The sequence below is a fragment of the Gavia stellata genome, chromosome 4 (genome assembly GCF_030936135.1).
Source record: "Gavia stellata isolate bGavSte3 chromosome 4, bGavSte3.hap2, whole genome shotgun sequence".
NCBI classification, from domain to species: domain Eukaryota; kingdom Metazoa; phylum Chordata; class Aves; order Gaviiformes; family Gaviidae; genus Gavia; species Gavia stellata.
In genome coordinates, this window is record NC_082597.1 from 62,896,689 (window position 1) to 62,917,011 (window position 20,323).

Consider the following 20,323-nt stretch of genomic DNA (forward strand, 5'->3'; position numbering starts at 1 on the left):
CCTAGGCTGACCCCATAACTGACCCTGATGAGCAGGATGCTGGACCAAAAACCTCCTGATTTTCCTTCCAACCTGAACTATTCTACGATCCTAAGTTTAAAGAGACCTATAGACGATGTTTTGCACACACTTGCACAACTTCCCAGCAACTTTAGAATAAAAAATTCTAGGGCTTCATGAGCACTATCCAATTACCTCAAACATTCAGCACAAGACCAGATAAAGTCTCATATGCTTTCTCTCCCAAAATACTACTGCATCTCCAGATACAATCACAGCTTCACAAAGACAACATATAAAAAATAGCATTTTCCCTGTCAATGCACTAATCCACGTGCATGATCAGTCAAGCTGTATAACTTCTACAATTGACTGTAGAAGACTGCTCAAGGACCTGAAATGAAGACCCACTCCAAAGCATCACACTCAGTCAAATGTGTTGAACGAAACAATACAGCTAACTTGAGATTTAAACAGCTAGTAATGTGGGCTATGCAATAGTGTCACCTAGTGGTCAGTGCTTACAGCGAAGTCAGGGCCCAATTCAAGAAAATTTACTGCCCGTCTACCAACTTTGCTACTCTACAAAAATCAGTGTGGACTTTTAAAGTATATGTATGTGTATATATATACACACACACACATATCTATATGTACCAATAAGTGCAGTAACCAGTAAGACAAATGCCTTTCTGTCATTCAGTTTTAAGTCACATGCATCTTTTACAAACTTGAAAAAAGTCATTCCAGAAATAAAATAAGTTCTTTCCAGATGCAAGAAGCATTATTGTCTGGCTTAAAAGAGAAGGATTTCCAGAATGATAGATTACTACTGCACTTTTTCATTTATACCAACAGAAAAGAGTTTCCAGATCCTCAGGTGTATAATAATCACCCACTTCACCGACAGATAAAACATTGCTATGTTTCTTGTCAAGAAACAGGCATAAAAAGTAGAACATCCAAGCTCTATTTACTGCATAAACATTGCCCAAGTCTTATACATACAGAATCCATAAATAGTTTCAGGGTTACAAGTTTTACAGCATCCCCAAACTTTAAGGAATGTTCATGCTACTGATTCTTGAACGATTAATGATTTCTTCTAATCTTAGACATCTGGAGAAAGAGGAGAGGCAAACTCGAACTATTTCAAAATTCCAGAGATTTGTAAGAGTGTTCATTCTGCTCAGTGAATACACCTTGAAACTACCAAAGTTCATTATATCTTTCCATTTCTCCTGCTATCAGATCTGCTTACATTTTGTACCACATTTGAATCAAATCATCATAATTTCATTAAATTTCCACTCTGTTCAACAGCTTTCCCTTCCCTCATCTCCTGTTCACTTTCTTAGCTGAATGACTTGGGTATGAGAAACACATTTTTGTTATTCTCTGTAGGTTAGCAGATACTTGGTTGCACCATATCTCCTACTATGTTCAAAATATTCTTAAGCACATCCCATCATTGTCCAACATCTTCAGTTCAGTTTCTAGGTTTCCAAAGCAAAGGAACTTGACTCAGGCAGATGATTAAAGCCTCTTTTCAACATGTGTTCCACAATGACCCAGCATTTATTTGGCTACTTTGTATTTTATGCAAGTTTCATGAGATCTCCACTGTAACAAGATGAAACCAAAATAACAGACTCCTAATCATTAAGTAAACAACCAAAAATTACTGCATTTTTCTTGTTGCATAGCAAATACCGAGACCTGGTTCTTGCAGCTTGGCTAATCTCTACATCAGAGAAATAGCAATACCACAGATAGGTTGTCCAGTTTGCTCCTAGATTTCTCAGGAGGCTTCTAAAGACTAAACAACCAAAACTTTTGCTGCGTTGCTGCTTTTTTTCCTCTGTTCTTTAGATTGCAGTAGTAACAGAACTAGAGAAATTCCTTGTGTAAAACTGCATCTTCTGGAACGCATAATAACTGTCACATGACAGGCAGGGCATACAGACATTCCTCGCTCATATGACTTACCAAACACTTAAGAAAAATATCTTTTTGTTCACCAATGTTGTGACCCTTACAGTTTCTAAGCTGTATCCTAGTCCTATAGTATTCGAGAACTTCAGCATATAATGAAGATTCTTTCAAAGACAGCCAACTGATGGGTATATTTCTACAAGCACTGAGCTACTATATAGATACATATATAAAAACAATAGTACTGTTTTACAGCGTGAGGTTATAAAGCCCATATAGAGTACAAGAGATACTAGAAACACCACAGTACAGCTAGCTTCCATTCTTGGTCAGTGATACAACCAATGCTGTACATGCAACCTAACGAACACACCAGAACCCGAAGTTAATGAGATTTATATCCCAGAATAAACGGGACAGCAGGTACAGCAGAGAAAGCAACAGAATAAATAGCTGAATGCTGAAAAGAATTTCCAAGCTCTAGAGAATTCTCCCTATTAGAAACTGGTAATTCCCTGCAACTATCCTACTCTGATTTTTCTCACATGCCTTAAACAGAAGGGTAATTAACAAGATGTACCATTTTATGTTACACTTTGCTGAACTGTATATACCTGAAAAAAGTGGTCTTTCCACCCTAAAAAGTAAGTTCATGCACATAAATGTTTTTCCATTTCTCATTTTTATCAATGTACAGTGCCAGATATTATTTATTTAAAGAAAGAAAACATACATTAGATGTTGAGTCAAAAGTTTTCTTTAATCACCACAGACAGCATGTCTCTGGCATCCAGGATGTTGAAATGAAAGAACAAAGAAGCAGAATTAAAAAGTAAAACAAAAACTGCACAACAACTTCAGAAATACTTCCCAATTCCAGCTTCAATGCAGTCTGAACAGTAATTTAAACCATGCTTATGGTTTCCTTATATCATTTTGTTTTCAACTGTGTGGATTAGACTCAATTCAAACTAAAAAAAGGTTCTTTAGCATCAAGGACAGAACTATTAGAGCCGATGTGCTAAATTTTGTATAGAAAAATTACTGATTATAAATTAAAAAATTACTAACTTCTATAACGCTTAAGGAAATTGCTCTTCTCTCTGTACTAATGCTAGCACTTACCATTTCAAATTCCTGTGTTACACTTACACTTCTCTAATTAATCTCACATTTATAAGCCTGCCCACAAGACTAACTTCAAGTCTTCAAAAACATTCAAAATCAGTGACTTCACCAGAGCCCTCCTAAGAAATAGTTCTTATGCTTCACTTATGTAGTTAAAAAGAAAAGGAAGGCTAAATAACCAATGTCATTATTTGTCAGCAGCAATAAAGGCTCCTTTATATAAGGGTATATACAATGAAATGACAAAAAGGAAGTAATTAATGAGCAAGAAGTAAAGCACATATCAGTTTATGTACTTACCACACCCATAAGACTGAAATATTTGGAAGTTCATTTACAACTAGGGAACTAACCAAATAGCCATACATACACTGATTTGCTAAAAATTTAATACAAAGAATAACCTCAAAAATCTATATGCTTACCCCAATTGTTTTTTAAATATTTATATTTTCTAATAAGGCTTGAGTTGTAAACATTTACTTTGAATTATTAAGTAAATTATTGGATTTTCCTTCATCCCTCCTCCTTGAGACACATGCACAAGAAAAAAAAAGGTGCTCAACAAGACAAAAAAATATAACAGAAATTCTATTACCTTGGATTTAAGATTTCACCAACAATTTCTTGCAGCTTGTCAATAAAATTAACAAAGTTTGAAAGCCCTTTTACATGGACTCTTAAAGGATCAAATAATGAAGATGAACACCCTCTTCCTCCAAGTTCTACGGTTCGGATAAAAGATGTTGCCATCTATTAGGAGAAATATTCAGAAATATGAAACTGTAGACATATGTGAAATGTACACATGTTGAAGTGAGCCTCTCCTACAGATTTGCAAACAGTATATAACAACTGGTTGATAGCAGAAATAATTTAACTGAAATCAATAGAATTCCTCTTAATAGCAAGCTTTGTACATCTCACCATAAATATTGGCAAGATCAATACTTAAATAGTGCAGCAGTATAAAAAAAACTCACAAGCCAAAGCAAAAATGACCCAGCTAATACAATACTTACATTGGCCTTTTCACAGCTTAGAAAAAAAAACTTTATTAACACAGGGTATAGATTTTTTTTGATGTTGCTCCTGTTTAAATGCTCATGCTGACCTCACAGGAACTACTCTTATATTCAGAGGGCTGTCCATGACCCAAGAACAATTTTAACAAAAGCTTGTAAAAGCTGACTTCAGTAGTATATTTATTTTCAGAGGTGCAAATAAAAACTATGTATACTCAAAGCTTATGAAAAATTATGACAATTAAGGCTTCTGTCATCACAGGTACCCAATTCTGAAAGTTTCCATGTGTTTTTTATATGCCATAAAGACACTGATAACAAGGACATCCCAAAAGCAGTACACCTTAGAGGACCTCAAATTTTAAGGCAACAGTCAGAATAAAAAGCTTAACACTGGCAAGGTAGAAGTAAAGATAACAATCCAATGCGCTTGACACAGATGCAGTAATATTAATTCTACATACAAACTTTAATTTCAGATTACACAGCTAAATCATAAAGCTCTTAGGACTGGAAAGAGTACAACTCGAATTACTCTAGCAAAGAAAGTAAACCTGCCAGTATTCCTTCCTTTGTGCTAAAGATTTCCTGTGGATCAAGTACAGTTCATAGGACCTTGCCTTCCCAATGGAAAATATTCTGGCTTTGCAAGATTTCTACATGACACAGATGCCAGAAAAGAAGACTTTATGCGGTAAAGAAGTTTCCCCTCTGGCAACTGTGAGGAAGAGGTAATAAATCCAGTCCAAACACATACTTTTTTTTTTTATGCAATGTTAACAGAGCATAAGGAGCTAAAATAATTAATCCTGGAACTGAGCTTTCACAAGTTTTCCATATTTATTCAACCATAAAAATCTGAGAATGCAGCTGTTTCAGTGACTGTTACATACCCATACTGTTTTTCCTTGGTCTGCTGTTGTCTGTACTGAGGCCACTGTGCATGCAAAATTTGATTATTTTGAATATGAGGGACTACAGTGGTTCTCTGGAGAAAGAATTCTTACTCATCTTATTCCAACTATTTCTGAGATGGCTCTGTGCTGACTATAACTACTGTAAGTATAAAGGCACCTCACATACCAAACTAGATTCTTTAGCAACAAGCCTCTGTGAGTGCTGTACATTGATGCTTTAGCTTTTTGTACTCCTATACAAGGGCATTAAGGAAAGCGTATACCACTGTCTCAAGGGTTTTTTCCAGCTCTGTGCCTTTGAGAAAAAAAAAAAAAGAGTAGCAGGAATGTCTCATATCAATCACATCTTGAAGAGTATTTCAAGACTGACCAAGCTGCAAATGACTGGAAAGCATTACCCTCCCCAAATTCTAAGTCAAAGCTGAAAAAAATGCAAAAAACTGCAATACTGCCCTTTCAAATTTTAGCCTCTGTTCTAGTATACGTGTCAAAGGCAGGGGTTTTGTCACCAAGTTGCTCTAAGAAAAGCAATTTGTACACAGAAATATTTTAGGTTCCAGATGTCTCAAGTTTAACAAATGCACAGAAAAATGCTGGTTTACTATTTAACCAAAATACATACTTACAGCACTTTAAAACTGAAATGCATTGTAATGCATTGTTAGTGGCTTGGTTTTGTTAGAGTCAATACTGCTTTGTGATATTTATTTAACCCAACCTCATTGCTTTTAGAGGTATTTGATAAGCAGCAGCATCTTGTCTAATGCCATCTTTTCTTCCTTATTTTTTTTTTCTTTGATATGTATACTCATGATCTCACTTCACACTATTTACCAAGATTTCAAAATTTTAAAAGCAGTAATAAAAAGCATATCTTATATTCATGTTTAAGACTGTAAACTTTTTCAGGATTTCAGTCACTGTTTGGGATGAACAGTCTTGATGCCTGTTTTTACGATACCACATTTTAGAGCTCTAGAGGTGCACAGGCACACAATGATTTTTCTGTGCATCTTTAGAACTCATGACCAAGCAAGCACCTATTTCTTCAAATAGAATTCTCTATTGTGTCTTTTTAGCCTAGAAACAATGTTTATGGTGGTATTTGACTTGACTTACAAATATCAGTCTTGCATATGAGATTAAAGGAACATTTTATGTTTATAGATCTATTTCATTGCCTCTGATCTACAGCAAGTTTCATTTGACACACATACCAGGAAAATGGACATTTTTCTCTCCTGTGAGGCATGTTTTAGGTTAGTGAAGGCTTCTCTACTAAGTCCTCTGTCAGGAGCATTTAGAATATGAGCCAATGCCAGATCATCCTTAGAATTCACCAACAGGCTTAAATAAGAAGAAACACACTTCTTTGCCAGGATTGTCACCTGTGTAAGAAAGCATCACACAAATTGGTCATCCCGCTGCTAAATTATGTTCTTTTTTTTTAAAGCTGACTAGATATGTACTGATACGATTTTTGGAAGAGTAAGAATTTCAGCTTGCATAATTTCAAAATGCTATTATATGCATGGGATTCTGGAAGTATTGAGAAAAACGAGGATGATTAATATGTTAAAATTACATATACTGTACTTGAATATTCACAAAATATTTGAGGGTTGGATTTCTAGTATTAAAATTAGTTACCAATTTCTACCTAGAAACCTCTTCACAGATATTCATTTTCTAGCCCTAGGCACTGTTAAGCCACATAAGGATTTGTCATTAACTTCAAATAGGCTAAGATTTTAAACAACTCGCCAGCTTTGCACCAGTAATTTTTCCCTTGGCTCCTAGGGGATTTCAATCACAGAAACTCCACTGATTGAGTTTGGACAAAAATTGTGACCCAGCTCCACCCACATAACATTGTAATTGCTTATATTGCAGCACTGTTCTGGACCCTGTTAGAGCAACAGTCCCAGAACTGAAGAATTTACAGTTCTGTTGCAAGCAGAGAAAGCAAAGACCAAAAAAAGGCCTTTAACAAAAGGAAAGATAATGAGAAAAACCTATATTTGCTATGGAATTTCTTCTTATTCAATGGGATGTATACGCTAAAATGTAGGCAGTAAAAAACCCAAATATGTATGTATGACGGTCTGAAAAGACAGATTTAAGAGAAGGAAAAAAGAGCAAGGAATATTTTTACTACACAAGTCAGAGCAGCAAGAAAGCCACTATGTTAGTGGTAGAAGTACTATCTAGGGGAGAACCTTAGTTCAGAAAATATTTTCCTGTTCAGACATATTTTGAGTTGTACCCAAATATTGAATTGAAATTGCCACTTATCATGAGAAAAGCAAGTTTGGAAGTAACTAGAACTCCAGTATTTCAAGCACTGTTATATAGTATTCCGAGATTCTTGTTTTAGGGGTTGAAATGGTAAAGGAAAGAATACAGTATTCCCAGAAAGTCCTGAAGTCCTCTACCGGGACAGACAAACCTTGTTTGCTTTGCTACAGCTACCACTACAGTGGCTATTCAGATTTCTTGTGTGTGTAAGGGAGTACGAGCTAATAAAATGAAATCGAATAAGTTTACTTCACCTACCACTTCACTTTGTAGCATTGGGCAAATCATTTAACTCTTAGTTGACACAATGTTTGAGTGATGGTGTACTTTTAGAAAAATTTATTGCCTGGTGTTTCAAGGCAGATTAAGTCTACATCAAATGCCTGCCATAAAAGAACTGTCTTCCAGAACATAAATTTCTGCACTTAGCCCCATACACATACCTACAATATACGCAAGTGATACAGAGTTTGAATATACATATTCTGTTTTTTTTAAACCAGCAACATTTTAATACCAAAAATTGGAAAAGGAAACTATGTTATATTTCATCTTTTCAAGGTATACAGAACATTACAAAAGAGACAGAAATAATTTTTACCTTCACATTGTCCTGGCCCTGTCTGTTGACTAGTGTAGAAGGAGTACAAAGAACAGAACCATTATTTTCTTTTACATTCATTATGCCAGAAATAAACTCCAACAGTTGAACCTTTAATTAAAAGATTAGAATAAACTTAAATATGAAGGTGAGCAGAAAGCAAAAGTAGTATTAAAACCTGGTGAAACTATGTCTCTGCCAGTTTGCTAGTGTTTTGAGGTTAATGCAGCCCTTACAACCTAACTTTTGGTTTTAGCCTTTAAAAGTACGACTGTTTTAATAGAGAAATGAGGTGTAAGATTCTAATTAACTTAGAAAACATATCTCAAACAATTATGTAATGCACTTACACTAAAAGCAGCTGCTTATGTTTTGGAGAACATTTAATATGTTATACCATGTTTACGCAGAGCTCATTAACCCACCTAAGTTCTCTGTCTTCCCCATGAAAACAGGAAGAGAAAAAAATTTTTTAGAAAATCGCAGTTTCCACGCCCTTCCTGAAGTTCAGTTCTCCCTTTAATCTCTTTTGTGCCTAATAATCACATGAATATTTGAGTGTAGGTTCTCTGAACCTTTAAATAAGTAGCCAAGCTAGTTACAAGCATACTTGTCATAGAATCATACAATAATTTAGGTTCCTACAGAGATCATCTAGTACAAACCCATGCTTGAAGCAGGACCAGTTTGACGAGGTTGCTCCGTGACATGCTAAGCCAAGTTTTTAATATCACCAAAGATGAGATTCCACATCCCCTCCGGACAACCTGTTCCAATATTTGACCACTTTTTCCATGGAGAAAGTTTTTTGTTCTTACTAGGGCTGGAAGTTAAACAGTTTTAATCATGCTGTAACTATTAATTCATGGTATGTTCATAATATACCTCAGTTCAATTAATGTTCAGTTACTGATATAGCTTCCTTCATATTAAAATGACCATTTAATTAAACATACATCAAATTCAGAAGATGAAGTAAACAGTAATTTGTTTAAGTCTGCAATGCTGAGAGTGGACTGTAAAAGCAGACAATTAACTCCTCTCTAATTTTCATTAGAAGCTAGAAGTATGTGCACCTAAATCCAACATCGATTAATTTTTTTCAGTGTCAATATCCTTTGTCTTTTGACCTTTCCATGCTCTAGAGAGCACAGAATCAAATAAAATTATGTGGAATGTTTGTTTCAAACTTATCTTAATTGCTACTTACATATATTTTTATCCAATAACATCAAGATTAATCAAATTCATTTTTCATAGACTTCATAGTCTAAGAGTGGAATACACACTAGAACTTCTCTAGCCTAGAGCATGGCCTCACATGCAGTGTCTTAAGAACATCTGAGCTGCAATAAACTTCAGAGCTGCTGACTGAATGGCTGAAGTGGAACCTCTTCTGGTTTCTGGAAAAATCTAACATGGAGCTACATGTTGTATAGGGAAATTTTTGCTTTTAGGAGTGTGGTATTTTTAAAGTGATAACCATTAAAAATATTTTGACTGCATATCAACATACAACCAGAACTCCATGACACATGTTATTCACTAAGCTTTGTTCCAGTCTTATCAAATATCTACAGTTCATTTTTCAGTTCTGTTTCTAGCAAAGAGCGAGAAACTCAGAAGAGCTGTGGGACCCAGCCAGCCAGCAGAACAACAGAAAGAAAAAAATTTTTAGTGAATTTAAGATCTCCAAGAGATTTAGTAATTTAAACTCATCTGCTTCCCCAGTAGAAGAGCAAAGTAACTTGTGAAGAATTCAGAGCTCCTGTGTATATTTAGAAGTGTCATAAATCCAGAACTGGAATAAAAAATGTCAAAACTATATCAGAGATCAAACAAACAAAATACTTACAGGGGCTATGCTTTCATCTTCAGATACAAGTCCAAGACCATAGCACTTCTGACATATGTCTATTAGATCTAACATATTGCTTCTTGCTAAAAAGGCATGATAGGCTTTTTTTAGGTCAGCATAATTTTCAGGTTCTTTCATGTTTTCGTATGATAATCCCAGTTTGTCATGTAAAAAATATTTCCAAGTTTCCAACACATCACTAAGTGATACTGTGAAATCTCCATGGTGCTAATAGAACAGAAAAAAAGCACAAATTTTATGTTTTGCATTCAGCATAGCTTTAAAAATAACTTTAAAATAAGCTGCATGTATCTATTTTAAAACTATATAGACTAAATATTTAAGTTTATTATAAATTAAGTCTTTCTTATAGTTGAAGTTCTTCCAGTGCTTTGCCTTTACAGTTGAGTTTTGTTATACGCAGTATTTGTTCCTGATCTTTAAAATACCGGGTATGTATATTGAACTTTACTCATAAGACATATTTCACAGGACTCCTGCTTACATAAAATTAGTTTATTTGCAGAAATAGTTTTCAGCATGGCAGGCATTTACATCCCAAAGGCAGTAAATACAGCTCCATTACCTTGCTTCAAGCAGTAATCTGAGAAAACATATGCCATGTCCAAAAAATATTAGCTATTTTTCATGCTAGTACAGTTTTACTTTAGCATAACATTGATAGTGTTGCTACATAGATCTAACAAATACATTAAAGTAATGCACACCTATCTGTCACTAGCACCATAACAAACAAAAACTATACAGTATAGGCTACAATCTTATACCCAGCTTCTGGCCCATTCTCCCCGTCAAAATTATTAGATAACATTCCATGTGCCCCTCTGCCTTCTCCTCAACCTCCAAAAAGGAAAAAAGAACGACAGCCTATCAGAAACTTAGCAGAATTAATAGAAATTAACAGAGAGTTAATTTAAAAGAGCAAATAAAGTGGGTAAATGACAACAAATACATGGGTAGCAAAATAACTAACAGCATTTTATTAGCAACTGAAGAACCTTTTCCTATTCTAGGCAAAAAAGAAAATTCAAATTTATCATAAAGTAACTTAAGAGACTTGTATCACACTTAGAAGTCCCCTTCTTCTTTCCAACTCTCAAGGTGAGTGCCCTGTTGACCCTTGGTGGACAGAAGCAGAAAATTTATCAACAGGAATGACTAAAATCATGTTTCATTTACATATCAGTTTATCATATTTTTTTCAAAGGATATACATCAAAGTGGGGACATCTGCTATTACTACATTTATATGTAGGTGTGTATTAAGTAATCATGCTCTTAGATGAGTGAACACTTAATTGTAAAGCAAGAAGTGTGCAGTTTTGTTGTGCAGTTCTAAAATAAAAGGAAAAAAGGGAATAAACTTTTCTTAAAAAGTTCTCTCTACATGGGAGAACAGAATAGACTAAGAATGAGGGAGACTGTATGTAGTCCATAATTCTACATGTAATCTCATTTATGAAGCAGAAGTAACTAAAGAACCAAGGTTGTTAGCAAACCTGGCATGGTTGGAGGTATGGCAGCAGAGCACAAATGGCAAACAAAAAGGTGAAAGTGTCACAGCAGACAGGAACAGATAGTGGAGCTGGAATTCACAGAAATTTAAAAACAAGCCAAGTGACAAAGCCCTGTTATTTGAGTCACAAACAGAGTTATGTGTTACTGAAGGAAGCAGGATGCAAGCCAGCTACCATCTGGTTGTCTCAGTAAGAAGCTAGAGGAGAGAGCACTTATTGCTGCACTCTAGGAAAGAAATAATTAGGTACAATACATAATCCTATTTGTTTAATCCCTAACATTGCCTTTTTTACTTTCAGTAAAGTACTGGTTTTTAAACCAAGTTATTCACAGCTGTGAGTGGGGGGAAGAAAAAAAAAATCATCTCACTGAGCAACAGACACTTTAATCAAGTTTTCCAGTTCAGCATGGGGGTACAAGGAACTGCAAGAAATCTGAGCCTGTCTCTTATGGCTGCCAATAAAGGAGATGAGTATATTGTCAATGGTTAAAGACTGCAACACTGAGGAAGCCAGAAAATCAGTTGCAATCCCTGGAAGCCAAGCTATGCACACAAAGAACAAACTGCATTAAGATGCTACTTATATAAGTGAAAATACATAGTAGCAGAGAATTCTGCTACTAATCAGATTGAACTAAAGGTAACAGAGGCAAAACACAGGGTTTGGGATGTAGGATTACATACATATTTCTGGCCTCTGTAATTCAGAATTTGGTCCTTTATTCACTAATTACTTGTTAACCGGTTTTTCATGTCTTGACCACTGACCCTGGACATTCACTCCTGTACTTTCTCTGCATTTCCAAAATTCTAGCCAGGAGTTGCTAACCTCCCTACACACCCATACCTCATTATACTCTGTGCCTGTTTTCACCTTGCTCCCAAATCTTGGTGTCTTATCCAATATCCACCACAAACTCTGTTTTCTCATAGCCATGTTTAGCACAGACCTTTCCATACTACCATACTCTACATCTTCCTGATGCCAACTTTCCCACCACCACTTCTTCTTTCCCCTGAAATCTGTGACTTCCTTACCACTTGCTCTTATCCCCTCCTCTTTCACAACGAGACTCCTCATTTTCATCCACAACCTACTTTTTGATCTACATACCAGTCCCCAGTTCATGCTGTTAAACTTTTTCAGCTGAGGTCCTTCTATTTGATTTAGACCTCAGAACAGATGCAACAAGTAATTTTGCAACTGTAGCAAATTTTCCAGTCTTCAACCAAAAAAATAGTACATACTACTGGCATCTAAAGCATTCCCCAGTATATGGCAGCAAAAAAATTACACGACCGTATAATATTGCGCTTGTTATGTAACATGATATAAATGCCCTGCGACTGAGTGACAAGCCTTGCTTTGCTACGCCAATAATGGCAGATAACTCCTGTCTAGTGCAAAGGTTTTATTTTATTTCATGACATTTTCACATTAAGCAACTTTAATCTGGATTAAATAATTACCTACAAAAACCATTAGCAACCAAATACAAAACTAAATACAAAACCAGGTCAGGAGCAATTCTAATAATTAAAGTTGTTCCAGCCCAAAAGATCCCTCCTTAGGGTTCTAGCATACTTAGCACAACCTTCACAATAGACCTGGTTAAATATAAGATTCCAAAGTCCTGAAAATCAACTATTTTTATATTGCCTAGATAAAGAACTAGGAGTGAAAATGAAAGAGTACTCATACATATTACTTTCAGAGCACTTTTTTACCTTCTAATTTGTGCATGGGTTACAATAATTCAGCACTATGAACTTGCATGCTATTTCACAGTTTGCCAGAATGTTAAAATGGCATATATGTTTTCTGAAAAGCACTTGTTTTCCATTTCAGTCCCTCAGAAAATTAAACATGTAATCATATTATAACCCAATTTAAACAGATCAAAACAGCAGTAGGTTGGAGAAAAAAAATGTTGTTTTCTCACTTTGTTTTGAAACAAAATCCTCCAGGAGTACCAAGTTAAAGTACAACTTCAATATGGTGTCCAATAAATCAAAACCTGTTCTCATCAGAGCAAGGACCTGCAGAGATTAGCGAAGTTTGTATTAGTGGTGCAAAAATATTTTAAATCCAAATAAAATTGCACTCTGGATATTAACCTTCATGGTCAGGTGCTCACTGTGACATTGAATTCTCTTACTTATACAGTCAATTTGTCAAGTCTCTGGTTTTAAAATTAATTTAAAAAATAATGTAGTGTTTTGCAGTAAGCATATGCCAACTGGCTAATAGCTTAAGGAAGTTCCAAAAGTTCCATACTTTCATTCCATGGTGGACATTGCAAGTATTGTGCTTCATAGGCATAGAAGCAATAAAGTATTATAAAGCATCTTCACTTCTTTGTAGTGCAGTATGTTAAGTTTCCTTGGACTCTTATTTTAGAATGTCTGAAATCCACTAGCAACATTTCATGCCTAAAGACACCATTTTTAGTATTTTGTAGGTATTGCAAGCTTTCTAGGACTAACTACAGAGCAAAGCAGCTTCTATTTTGACAGAAAATTATTTTAAACAGAAAGCGATGTGTATTTCAGCAATATTGTGTTCTCTCCTGCCTTCCCCAAACAAATGGTCACTAATCATTTTTGGAATATGTGTGTTCAAGACTGCTGTTCTTAACCACCACCCCGGTGTTGTTTTCAGGCATACTCCTAGACTGCAGTATTGTTGTCCGGCATTGCCCTCCAGTTGTGTGATTCTGCAGTCTTGTCTCCTCCAGTCCTACTGAGCCTTCATTGCTTACATATGCTGTCGTACAAGAGAGAAGTTTCCAAACTGTGGTACATAAAGCACACTAAAGGACTATAAAGCAGCATTTTGAATAAGTTTCCCATTCCAGTGAACGCTGATAGTGCCATGCACAGATTTAGAAACATATAAACACAAGTGTATAGACATAAGCATCTGATAGTCATTATATTGCAATCTGCCAGAAGCAAAGCCAGTGAAGCTACAAACCAATATCCTTAGCTTACAGAAACACCAGTATACCTTGCATGGGTAATTTTTTGGGACCCAACAAGGTTTGGTTTTTTTCTGGGGGGAAGGGGGCAAGGGGAAAAGTACCAGGGTCAAAGAAAGTAGAGGTATACTCTGTTTAAAGAGGACTGAGAGCTACAGTATGGATGGGTCAGTAGAACAGTCAGTAGTTGCAACAGTAGGATCCTGAAACAGACAAAGTAAAAATTTTACTCATCCAAGCAACAAACAATTATTTTCTGAAGTCAACACTCAACTATAGTAATAAAAACAAGATAGAAAATTTAGCGCACACTTAGTTAAAAAAAAAAAAACAACACAAAACCCACACACCACATTCTTGCTTCCCCTTCCACCCCTCAAAACAGAAACCTGTAATAATATAGAGGGGTGGGAGGGAGAAGAGAGAGTCCTATTGATAAGCTAGGGAGGGTACCTCAAGATTTAAGTAGCAAGAGTTTTAACACAGTTAAAACAACTCCAGCTGTTAGGCAACACAAGTATACAAGAAACAATAACTTAACCACTTACGATTTGGTTACACAGGGTACAGGAAAGACAGTAGAACAGTCTCAGTATATCATTTGCTTTTAAAAAAATCCAATGAAATATTCATTACTTCAACCTTTTTTCTACAAAACTTCAACCTATTTTCCAAATAAGAGCCTGTCCCTTGTAGAAAAGGCTACTCAGCATTGGTGAGACCACATCTGAGTACTGCATCCATTTCTGGGCTCCTCAGTACAAGGGAGACAAACTGACATACTGGACAGAGTCCAACAAAGTCCAGTGAATCATCCACAAAGATGATTAAGGGACAGAATCATCTGACATATGAGGAAAGGCTGAGAAAGCTGGGGCTGTTTAGGCTAGAGAAGAGAATACTCATGGAGGATCTCATCAATGCATATGAATATCTGAAGGGAGGGTGCAAAGATGATGGAGCCAGGATCTTTTGTAAGATGCCCAGTGAAAGGACGAGAGGCAATGGGCACAAACTGAAAGAAACACACAGGAGGTTCCCTCCGAACATCAGGAAACACTTTTTTACTGTGAGGGTAACTGAGCACTGGCACAGGTTGCTCAGGGAGTTTATGGAGTCTCCATCCTTGGGGACATTTGAAAGCCATCTGGACATGGTCCTGGGCAACTAGCACTAGGTGGCCCTGCTTGAGGAGGGGGGTTGGACAAGATGACCTCCAGAGGTCCCTTCCAATCTCAACTGTTCCGTGACTCTGTGAGAAATTAATCATACTGAAGAACAGCCAAGACAATGTCTCTTGTAGCATTACAATATGTTACAAGCAACATATCATAAAATTGCTACAAAATTGGTAGGAATCTCTCATTACCAAAAGGGAGACAGATACAACAGTTTAAGGGAGTAACACTGTAAAACAACTTTGCATTTTTCTTTGTCAACATGGAAACACGATGATTTTGGAAAACATTTCAAGAAATACAGGATACTGAACAGAACATAATGTTCTTCAGTGTACAAAATGCACTCATGGAAGCACAGGGTAGAACTAAACCATACACCAAAAGTGATTTCATCCAGAATCAGAAAGAGACAAACACAAATTTCTAAAGGGAAAATATACTTCTAAAAATCATCAATGAAGCACTTCATCCAGTCTCACAGTCCTAGTGCTAGAAGAGAGATTTACAAAATATTTAAGATAAGTCTGAGAATTTAAATTCACAGACTTGTGGAAAAAAAAATGGTTTTATATGATGTCTTGGTTTCCCCCACTACTAGCTAAAACAGCCATGGTCTGAAAATGACAAGTGATTATTTGTCCTAATAACCTATCTTCTACCCCTCCTGATCCACAGGTGCAAACATAGTCAACTAAAAGCAATTACCCTTAACTGAACTTCAACTTTAAAATTTTTATTTCTATTCCAAACCTTAAGAAAGGTTCTTCTTGAAATTTTTCCAAGATTTTAGATCTACACTAATCAGTCTAGGTAAAAGGTATTAACTTTCACCACAGACCATATGCTACTTGTCTTGATGCCACATGGCTACAACACAAAGTATTTTCAGGGGAATTCACAGCATAGATTTTTTTTCCTTTCATCCCTGCTATTTGGTCAATGTTTATCACACTGTTTGCTACCCTTATTCTTGGTGAAATTTAAGATTAATAAATTATGAGACTTTTAAACTTTTCTGGAGTTCTCCAAAAAGCTTTGTTACTTTTCATTTCTACTGCAGATACAGATAAAAGTTAAAACACTCTAAAACACCAGGCTCCTGAAGACAGAGAACAGGTTTTTGTTGTTTGTGGTAGTTTGTTGGTTTTTTTGTTGGTGGTTTTTTTTTTTTTCCCCAATCCAGCCAGTCAATAGCCTGTTAGTAGAGTTATTTTTCTTCAAGTAATTGCCTTTATCATAATCAACTTCTATTCTACAGGTGTTATGTCAACAATACAAAATTATTGTACTTAAGTCAGAGACCTAACAAGGGACATGCCTACAATTGTAATAGTCTGCATCTTAGTTTGAAGTTTCAGTGCCGAACAAGATATATTTTACTCTAACACTAGAAACATCAAAATGGACATTCCATTGAATAAATTGAACTTCGAAGGCAGCACACACAAATGCTAAAATAGTTTTAATCCACATATGCAAGACAAGGTTTATACATGCTGCTAATTTGTCTTATTAGACCAACTAGTGTAATCAGAAAAAATGAATTAGGTTTTGAGGACTTGGGCTTTCTTCAGATTTGAATTAAAAGCAGTATGTTTCAAAATTAAATTAGTTGAAAAATAATTGCTTTAATTTCTGCTAGATCATCTCTGAAAGAAGGGATACTTTTAGAGGGGAGGAATCTTTGCTGGAGGAGAAAAGAAGAGAAAGTAGAATAAACTAGTTACCTCCAGGGGAAGGAAAGAGCTTATCGTAAGCTGTTAGGAAAGAAGTAGCAATGAACCATAAAAATATCGTTTTTATCATGTCAGTAATTTTTGGCATTCAACAGAATAACACATTTTAGTTCCCAGAGTTGGCTTCGGAAAAGTGTTTGTAGTTCTCCCTTGAGAATCAGAGCAAACATGACAACCACTGATTGCCTCCACAGGTAGTTTTGCATTATTGTCATTTATCAATTCTTTGAGAGTTCATTTTGATGCACAATGATTTTCTAGTTTTACATAGACAGATATTGTGAGGACACTGGGATGCTGGATGGAATATATTACATTCTATGAAGGACAAATGTAGAATCTTGGGATTCTAATATTTCTTCTGTGATGTTTATTACAGTGGGGATGAATTGACCAGTTTTATATTTAATGTTTAAAGAGATACCTCCATTCTGCACATTTTAGACTACAAAGCTTTTTCTGGTGATTCAGTTAGGTTAAAGAGGGGTTCTGGAAATACTTCTTCCAAGATATAAGCTTCTTCCAATACAAGTGGTAATTTTTTAAATAATACGTGCAACCAGGAGTGCACAAACTGAAGTGGGTTTTCTGTTTGTTTGGGGGTTTTTGTTGGTTTAGGAGTTTGGTTTTGGTGTGGTTTTGTTGTTTGTAGTGTGTTTGATTTTGTTTTTTTTTTTTAACTAAAGATTTGTGCTATGTGTTTAATTTACTATGCAACATTTGGGTAAGTCTTCCAAAAATGGTAATTTGTTTTCATCAATATTTAAGCTTACTGACCTAAAAAGATATCTTTAGATTATCAAATTGACTATTGCAATTGTTCTCATTAGATGAGACATGTGCAAAGTCCTGACTGTATGTTGCAATAGTTTTTGGTACATTTCAGAGGATTGCTAGTGTCCAACCTTCCAGCTGTGACAAGCCACAGTGCTTCTTACAGAGACACCTAAGGGTTACATCCCCTATTCATCATTTGACAGACACTTCTTGTACACATGCAAAGAAGGCCATATATTTCCTACTGGTACTGGGTGCACACTCACAACTTATATCTTTAGGTCTTCATCTGACAAACCTCAGGAACAACAGCAGCCAAGAATGGACTGCTGCAAGCACAACTCATGCAGCTTATACCAAATCAGTTTTATACTCGTATTCTTCTCATAATTCCAAAGCATTTTCAGAGCACTCAGAAAAAAAGAAGCATCCCAAATGCCACACTACTCCCACCCTGATCTACATCACAGAAGAAACATTTGACGGAAATAAACAGAAGTTACATGATCAGGAAAAACACACTAGTATTTAGTATTAAAGTTTAGAACTCAGCTACACATTTAAAACACTTCCATCTTGCCACCTGTCTTGCGGTTCTTTTCCTAAGCCCTGATTCAACAGTGTGCTTAATCATATTAATTTTAGTGCCTTGCTGCATCTGACCCTCAGTTAAAACAACAATGAAGTGACCAAAACGGCCATTTCAAGTAGGTGCCTAAGCAAAAAGTCCAGTAAGTGAACCAAGTTTGAGATGTACTAAGTACCAAGAACATACTGAAAGAATGCTAACCTGCTTATTGACTTCAGCCATTGACAGTTGTAACACCATCAGCATGCAGTCTGCTCCACACACAGTAGTCCTTTCAGAGTTTGAAAATAAAGGCCATTGTCTTCTGAAACACTTGATCAAGTTTAAAATTTTTTGCTGGAAAACAATCATTGCCTAGAAGAGAAGACAGAAATAATTAAGATAAATAAAAATGAATATAACTATGTAAGAGCTCTATGCGCATCTTCACTTTCCAAAAAGCTGTGGAAATCCTGTTGTATCTTCTTGCAGATCACGTTCCTAGAATAAACTCTTCCCACTAAATCAAAAGTCTAGTGAGACCCACCTCACTGTGACAGAGCAACTATGAATATAAGAGGTTAAAAGTGCTTATGTATGACATGTCTTCATGAAGACCCCTTTCTTTCCTTGTACGTTATGCCAACATAAAAGAATAAATGTTATCACAAATACAAGTCTTCCGGTCTCTGAAAACAGCCAGTCTGAATGCCCCATAGTGTGTCTTCTGTACTAGCTGCATTCACTATACATTCAGACCAGTGTCTATCAGAATGTTTTAAACCTGGAAACAAGAGATTTAATATTTCTAGAACTCACTAACAAAGACTTCTCTAAATGCTTTTGTTACCTACATAGTCTTTTTTCATTCCATAAGTCATTATCTCCCCTATTTCCTTTGGCAATGAGTTTCAGTATCAGTTTTGAATTTGACTGCTTCATGCTTTGGTCTTTTTCACCTTCTTGCATTTTTCAACACACAGGTAGATGAGAATCTTTAAAAAAATCTGCCTTCCTTAAACTTGTTCTTTCCTGAAACACAGTTCCCTAACACTGTAGTGACAGTACAGGAGCAATACCCATACCGTTTACTTTCAGAACACAAAAGCAACCTTTCCTCTTATTTCACCTAGCTAAGGCACAGTCCACAGTGGATTTTTTGGTGATTGGTACAATCAGGAAAAATGATGAAGCATGGGAGAGAGGCAGGGAAAACAGGAGACATCAGGTAACAAGCAAAAGTGTAACAGCAACTCTCCAAAACGTTTGAAGGGGACAACCTACTTTATTATTTTACATTGACATGAACGAAACAGGCAGGCAGGTGCAAGTCAACGTGGGGCAGACAAAAATCTCTCCAGAGGCGTTTCTCTCTCTGCCCCAACTCTGAGAGGTTTCCAAGGCACAAGACCTGTCACTTGAAGCTAGGGCCCAGCCGAACAGCCAGAACAAGCCAAAAAGCCTGCGAAACAAGCCCCAAATCCTACACCCTAAGAGCGGACACTACCACCACTGCCGCCGCCCCCGTGCCGCTCCCCCAGCTGACAACTGGCGGCTATGGCCGCCTCAGGGTCGCCCCCTCACCACGGTCCAGCCTTGCGCAGCTCCCCCGCCTCAGGCACAACGCGAAGCCGCGGCACCTCCGCCTCTCCCAGAGGAGGACCACAGTCTTTACAGCCCGCCCGCCGGCTGACTGAAGCACTCCTGTTTTTCTAGCGGAGCTACCGGTGTGACCGGAGGACAGAGCCGCTCGCAGAGAGGCGGCTAGAGCCCGCAGC

At 36.5% G+C, this 20,323-nt stretch overlaps 1 protein-coding gene across 2 annotated transcripts in view; it reads right to left on the reverse strand.

Moving 5' to 3' along the window:
• PARPBP (PARP1 binding protein) overlaps positions 1-18,917 on the reverse strand; it is a 52,237-nt gene extending 33,320 nt beyond the window's left edge. Inside the window, exons 1-5 of one of the 2 annotated variants that reach the window (XM_009818759.2) lie at positions 18,768-18,917; positions 9,760-9,990; positions 7,905-8,015; positions 6,223-6,393; positions 3,662-3,816 (exon numbers count right to left, since the gene is read on the reverse strand). In XM_009818759.2, coding sequence (XP_009817061.1) covers positions 3,662-3,816; positions 6,223-6,393; positions 7,905-8,015; positions 9,760-9,990; positions 18,768-18,917 — 818 coding nt within the window. The remainder of the gene's footprint in view (positions 1-3,661; positions 3,817-6,222; positions 6,394-7,904; positions 8,016-9,759; positions 9,991-18,767) is intronic. The other variant, XM_059816204.1, reaches the window with a different exon arrangement.
• Positions 18,918-20,323: the final 1,406 nt, after the last annotated feature.